The sequence below is a fragment of the Heterodontus francisci genome, unplaced genomic scaffold (assembly GCF_036365525.1).
Source record: "Heterodontus francisci isolate sHetFra1 unplaced genomic scaffold, sHetFra1.hap1 HAP1_SCAFFOLD_452, whole genome shotgun sequence".
NCBI classification, from domain to species: Eukaryota; Metazoa; Chordata; class Chondrichthyes; order Heterodontiformes; family Heterodontidae; genus Heterodontus; species Heterodontus francisci.
The window spans coordinates 563,834-570,269 of NW_027141290.1; the positions used below are offsets into that span (position 1 = coordinate 563,834).

Consider the following 6,436-nt stretch of genomic DNA (forward strand, 5'->3'; position numbering starts at 1 on the left):
CACGGTCTGGTATACAAGTACGTTTTTCAGTCTGGCTTTTGAGTCTGGATTGCACACCACATCTCTGCATTCTCTAGAATGTGAGTGCGATTTTTAATCTGTACATGGCAATTTCTGACATGTGCCTGTGAGGTTTACTTTGTACATTTCATTCTCTGGTCTGTGACTGCTGAATTTATTCTGCATCTGTCAGTTTATGTTATGTGAGTGTGTTGCAGTCTGTATCTGTCAGTATCTGGTTTATAAATCTTCCTAATGATGTGTGTGTTTTATTCTGTATCTGTCAGAGTGTGAAGTGCAAGTGTTGGGTTTTCTTTGTGTCTGTCAGTTATGGATGAGAGATATTCACTCTCTGACAGTAAATGTCTTGGAATTCACTGTGGATTTCACTCTGTGTCTGTCAGTCTCTGGTAGTTGAGTGTGGCTTTTATACTGCATTTGCTATTTTCTGATATGTAAATGTTGATTTTAATCTTTACCTGTTAGTTTCTAGTATGCGAGTCTGGGTGTCAAACTTATCTGTCAGTTTCTCATATGTGAGGGAGGCAGTTATCCTGCACCTGTTACTTTCCGAAATGTGTTAAGGTTTTTATCTTTCCCTGTCAGTTTCTGGAATGTGATTGTGGCCTTTGTTCTGTCCCTATCTGTTTCTGTGAATGGAATGTGGGTTCTGTTCCCGTCAGTTTCTGGTATGTGATTGTGGGTTTGTTCTGTATCTTTCAATATTTGGAATTTGATGATGTACTTTCTGCAGCACCTTTTAGCTTCTGTTAAGTGAATGAGAGGTTAAATCTGCACCTGTCCATTGATAGTATATGAATGTTTATTTTACTCTGTACCTGTCAGTTTATGGAACATGAAGGTGTTCCCGCCCCAACCTGCCAACTTCCAATATGTGATTGTTGTTTTATTCTATACCTGCCATTTTCTGTATATAATTCTGTTTTTTGATCTTTACCTGTCAGTTTCTGTTACTTGAGTGATTTTTACTTTGTACCAGTTGGTTACTGGTATGTGTCCCTTTTAAGCTGTACCTGTAAAGTTAAGATATAACAGTGTGGGTTTATTCTGTATCTTTCAAACTCTAGTGTGTGAGATGGAGCTTTTCTCTGAATCTTTCTATTTTTGGTCTGTGTGTTTTAATCTGCAGCGTAGAGTCCCTGACAGGTGTGTGTGCACATTTTCTTTTGATCTGCAGCTATCAACGTCTACTACACAATTATGTGTGTTATTCCTACCATTCAATTTCTCTTATTGGAGAATTGATTTTCCTTTGTCCCTCTCAGTCTCTGGTATGTGTCCACGTGTTTTACGTGGTAAGTGTCTGTCTCTGTTAGGTGACTCTGGTGTTATTCTCTATCTGACAGTCTCTTGCATGTGAGTGGTTTTATTTTCTTCTCTGTAGCTGTCAGTCTCCCTTCTGTGACCGGAGGTTTTAATCTTTACTTTAACTCTTTTATAATTTGTAAATGTGAATTTCACTCTGTGTCTGTCTGTTTACAGTATAGGAATGTGTTTATTTTCTTTTAATCATCAATTTCATAAAATCATCGAACGCTTAAGGCACGGAAAGAGGCCACTTCTTCTAATCCCACCTTCCAGGAAGGGTCGTGAACCCTGCAGCTTATAGCACTTGAGGTGCCTTGCCAGAGTACTTCTGAATCAATTGAGGGTCCCTGCCTCAACTATCCTTTCAGGCAGTGAGTTCCAGACCCCTAACACCCTCTGAGTGATTTTCTTTCCCTCATCTCCCCTCTAATTTTTCTCCCAATCACTTTAAATCTCTGGCCTTCGTCACTGACCTCTTTGTTAAGATGAATAGACCCTTCACCTCCACTCTGTCCAGGTCCATCAAAATTCGATACATTTCAATCAGCTCTCCCCTCAGCCTTCACTGTTCCAAAGAGAATAATCCCAGCCTATCCAATCTTTCCTCACAGCTGCATTTTTCCAGCCCTGGCATCATCCAAATAAATATCCTCTTTACCCTCTCTCGTGCAGTTACATCATTTCTGTAATGAGGTGACCAGAGCTGCACACAGTTTCAGGTATGTGAGGGTGAGATTCACTCTCTATCTTACTGTCTCCAGGATGTGTCCCTCTTGTGAGATTGATATCGTGCCTTTCAATCTGACCGTGGGTGTGCTTTTGAACTGAGATTGATGTACCTAACATTCAGCAGTACAGAATTGGAATGGATAGGACACAATGTCTGTCTCTTCTGCTTTGTTTGATTGCTGGATTGAAAATGTGTCTCTGAACTTGGGATCAGTGAGAGTTTGACTACTTCTGCTCCATGTGACTCTGGAATTAACAGATGGCCTCTGGGAGTGATAACAAACCTACTCTGTGTTGCAAGGAGCTGACTGCACATTTCCTTGTGCCTGGGAATCATCACATTCATTCTGTTCCCTTGAAGGATTTGCCGACAGAAAGGAAGAACAATATATCTTGTAACTGAAGATCAGTGGAGGTGGAAGCTAGAAAAGAGATTAATGTAACATTTCAATTAATAATCATTATGAATAACCACAAATACTCACCAGAAATACAAAGAATGTCAGTGTCTGATTTCACTGCAGATCTCAGCATCTGCTGACCAGGTGTTTTGGCCGATTTACAACAATGTAGTGACATCCAGAAACAAGCCAACATCTGCACTGCTCCAAGATTGCGAATAACTGAGGGATGTTTGTGCAGATCAGGTTTCTATTTCCATCTGACATTATCACATAAGAACCTAAGAAGTAGGAGCAGGAATAGGCCATTCAGCCTCTCGAGTCTGATCCGCCATTCAATAAGATCATGGCTGATCTGATCCTGGCTTCAGCTCCATTATCCTGCCTGCTCCCAGAACACATTACTCCCATGGAGATCAAAAGTTTAACTCATCCTTGAATATATTTAACAACCCAGCCTCCAGTGCTCTCTGAGGTAGAGAATCCCAAAGATGACTGACGCTTTGAGAGAAGAAATTCCTCCTTACCTCCGTCTAAAATGGGAGACTCCTTATTCTGAAACTGTGCAGCCTGGATCTTGATTCCACTATTCACTGCACACTCACAGTAAACAGCGTGAAACAGGAGTTAAACCACCAACATGTATTACAGAACTGAGGCGAGAAACAGCAAAGATTTTCAACAGCAGCTTATTCACGTTCTGTCTCACTTACCCAGTGCACACACACAGGCCGAGAAAGGCCTCTCCATTCCGCCGCTCACTCCATGTTGCGGGATCAGTTCATCCTCCACATTGCCTCTCACAAACAGCCCGCGACTCCCCCTGTTCTTGCTCCGGAGTCAATGGCGATCTCTGATACAGACTGCGGACAGGGTCCCAAAGCAATGTGCTGCTGGAAGCAGATTGCTGTTTACTGCCTTACCCCGAGGCTGTAATATCTCCATTCTCTCTGTTAAAAACAAACTCTTTCCGCTCACTGAACAAATGGCGTTCAACAGATTTGCTGGCGGAGGGGAGCGCGCATGCGTACATTCGCTCATTCACAATCACTGGTGGGGGCGGTGCTGTACCGCGCATGCGCCTCATTCGGCAATGGTTTGAAAAACAAAAATCAATCGGAACTTTCTCCAGTTCAGTTTTATCTGATTTTGAGCAATGGAACCGGGACTGTGGGCAAGATTAGAGAAGGTTTCCAGCTGGGAGATTACCCTTTTACCAAGCTCAACTTGAGATCCTTCTCTGCAATATGTTTGCTGTTCATTCGCTCGAATTCTCAAAGTGATCCTCCGAGGGAGTCGATGTGTTTGCAGGAATGGCGCAGGAGTAAATATCTGACATTTACAGTCACAGATCAATTTAATCAGATTGAAACTGTCTGTCACTGAGAGTCAGAGCGAAGGGTTTGAGCTGAAAGATTACAGAGAGTTGAACAGGGCAGAGAAAGTTACACTTGGGACATTGTATGCCTCACTCTCTGACACTTTCCCGGACTGTGTGATTAATAATGTGTCTTCCTCTGGCACTATATCAGTGAGAGATGAGAATGTAACGTCTGTTTCCCCAGGCGGATCCTTCGAGATAAAAACGAATCTTACATTTCAGTCTACAGCTCAATAATTACAGGCCACTCAGTCTAACCTCAGTAGTGGGCAAATTATTGAACTCTATTCTGAGAGACAAGATAAACTGTCACTTAGAAAGGCACATACAAACTGAGTTGAATTTTAAAAAGGATTATAGATGAGGGTAGTGCAGTTGATGGATTCTGCATGAATTTTAGCTTTTGACAAGGTCCCAAAATACAGAATCTTTAAAAAATAAAATCTCATGGGATCCAGGGAAATGCAGCAAGGTGGATGCAAAATTGGCTCAGTGGCAGGAAACAAAGAGTAATTGTTGACGGCTGCTTTTGAGACTGGAGGGCTGTTTCCAGTGGTTTTCCGCAGGGCTCAATAATGGGTCCCCTGTTTTGTTGATGATCTATATAAACAATGTGGACATAAATGTTGAGGGACACAATCAAGAAGTTTGCAGACGACACCAATATTGGCCGTGTGGTAGATAGCGAAGAGGATTGCTGTGGACTGGAGGAAGATGTTTATGGTCTGGTCAGAAGGGCAGAAAAGTGGCAAATAGAATTCACTCCACAGAAGTGTGACGTGATGCACTTGGGGAGGTCAAACAATGCAAAGGAATACACGATTAATGGGAAAATACTGAGAGGTGCAGAGGAGGTGAGGGACCTTGGAGTAAATGTCCACGGATCCCTGAAGGTAACAGGGTAGGATGATAATATGGTTAAGAAGACTTATGGAATCCTTTCCTTTATTGGCCGAGATATAGAATATAAGAGGAGGAAGGTTATGCTGGAACTTTGTCATCATTGGTTAGGCCAGAACTTGAGTTCTGTGTGCAGTTCTGGTCACCTCAGTACAGAAAGTATGTAACTGCAGTAGAGAGGGTACAGAGGAGATTTACGAGGATGTTGCCGGGACTGAGAAAAGCAGCTATGAGGAAAGATTGGAAAGACTGTGGTTGTTCTCCTTGGAACAGAGAAGGCTGACGGGAGATCTGATTGAAATGTATAAAATTTTGAAGGCCTGGATAGAGTGGAGCTGAAGTGTCTATTTACCTCAGCAGAGAGATCAAAACCTGTCCTGGGAACTCTACATTAAACGAACAGTTCGGCATGAGAATGTGTAGATGTGAATATTGTCTAAGAGCGAGTGTATTAAAGGTGCTGGCGGGTTAGTCTAAGGTCACTGTGTTTGTGGGACCGGACTCATCGACGGATTTCCGAGTCCCTCTTGTGTCAAGTAACAAGATTTTCCAGTCAAAGAAGCACATTGATCCCCTTCTCATTCCCAAAGTGGGAATTCAGTGTAGTTTCTTTGTTTATTTCAAGATTTCAGTCAAAATGTAGAGAACATGTAAGCTATCGGGAGAAAGAGCGCCATCAGTGCAGCAATAAAACGGGTTTCAGTCAAAAATGGAGTCTTTACTTCAAGTGCAAACTTTTGGATAGCAAGCATTCTGATGTCAGGGACAGGAAGGATCTAGTCTGGGATTCTACAGTACCCGAATTTCAGTGGAATCGGAGAGTTTAGGCCCAGAGAGAAAAACAGAGAGGCAGCAGGAGCCGGGAGCTGACAGCAGGTTGTCTCCGCCCCCGTCCGCTCACTGCCTTTAAGATGCTCAGTGTCGCCACCACCGGCTTCATTTCTGACCCAGTTCTGACTGACAGAGAGAAGTTGTGCAGAGTCTCGGACATGACCGATACAGCAGGCGCCGAAACGGCTCCTCCAGTCGCCGCCGCTGAAGTCAAGACTCCCAAGAAGAAGAAAGCGGCTCCCCGGAACAGGTCAGCCGGACCCACGTTGAGCGAGAAGATCCTCAAGATTGTGGCGGATTGCTCCGAAAGCAAGGAGACCTCACTGCCCGTCATAAAGAAGGGTCTGGGTCGGAGCGGTGTGGATGTGGGGAAGTTCAGGAAATCAAGCAAAGTATCAGGAGGAATGTGAACAAAGGTGCAGAGCAGCGGAACGGGCGCCTCCGGCTCCTTCAGAATCCCGAAGCAGGGAACCAAGGGAAATGTGGGAAAGAAAGTGAAGTCAGGAGCAGGCTAAAAACCTTTGGTGAAGAAAACAGCTGGCAAGAAAGTGACAGCAGAGAAATCAGCAGCCAAGAAATTACCAGTCAAGAAACTAGCAGCCAAGGAATCGGCAGCGAAGAAAGCAGCAGGCAAGAAAGTGAACAGCAAGAAGGTGGCAACGCCAAAGAAATCCCCAGAGCAGAAAGCAGCGCTTCCGAGAAAGTCTACTGTGAAGAAGGCCAAAAAACCCAAGAGTGCCAAGGGCGGAAAGGTGCTCAAGAAAGTTCAATCATCAAGGGGCAAGACCAAGCCGAAAGCAGCAAAGGCTCAGAAAGCAGTCCCTGGAAAGAAGTGAAACTGCACGGGAAAGTTGTAGACATCTGA

At 43.9% G+C, this 6,436-nt stretch overlaps 1 protein-coding gene across 1 annotated transcript; it reads left to right on the forward strand.

Moving 5' to 3' along the window:
- Positions 1–5,729: 5,729 nt before the first annotated feature.
- LOC137362622 (histone H1.1-like) lies at positions 5,730–6,436 on the forward strand. The gene is made up of 2 exons (XM_068026975.1): positions 5,730–5,963; positions 6,026–6,436. The coding sequence occupies exons 1-2, from the start codon at positions 5,730–5,732 to the stop codon at positions 6,434–6,436; spliced, it is 645 nt and encodes a 214-aa protein (XP_067883076.1).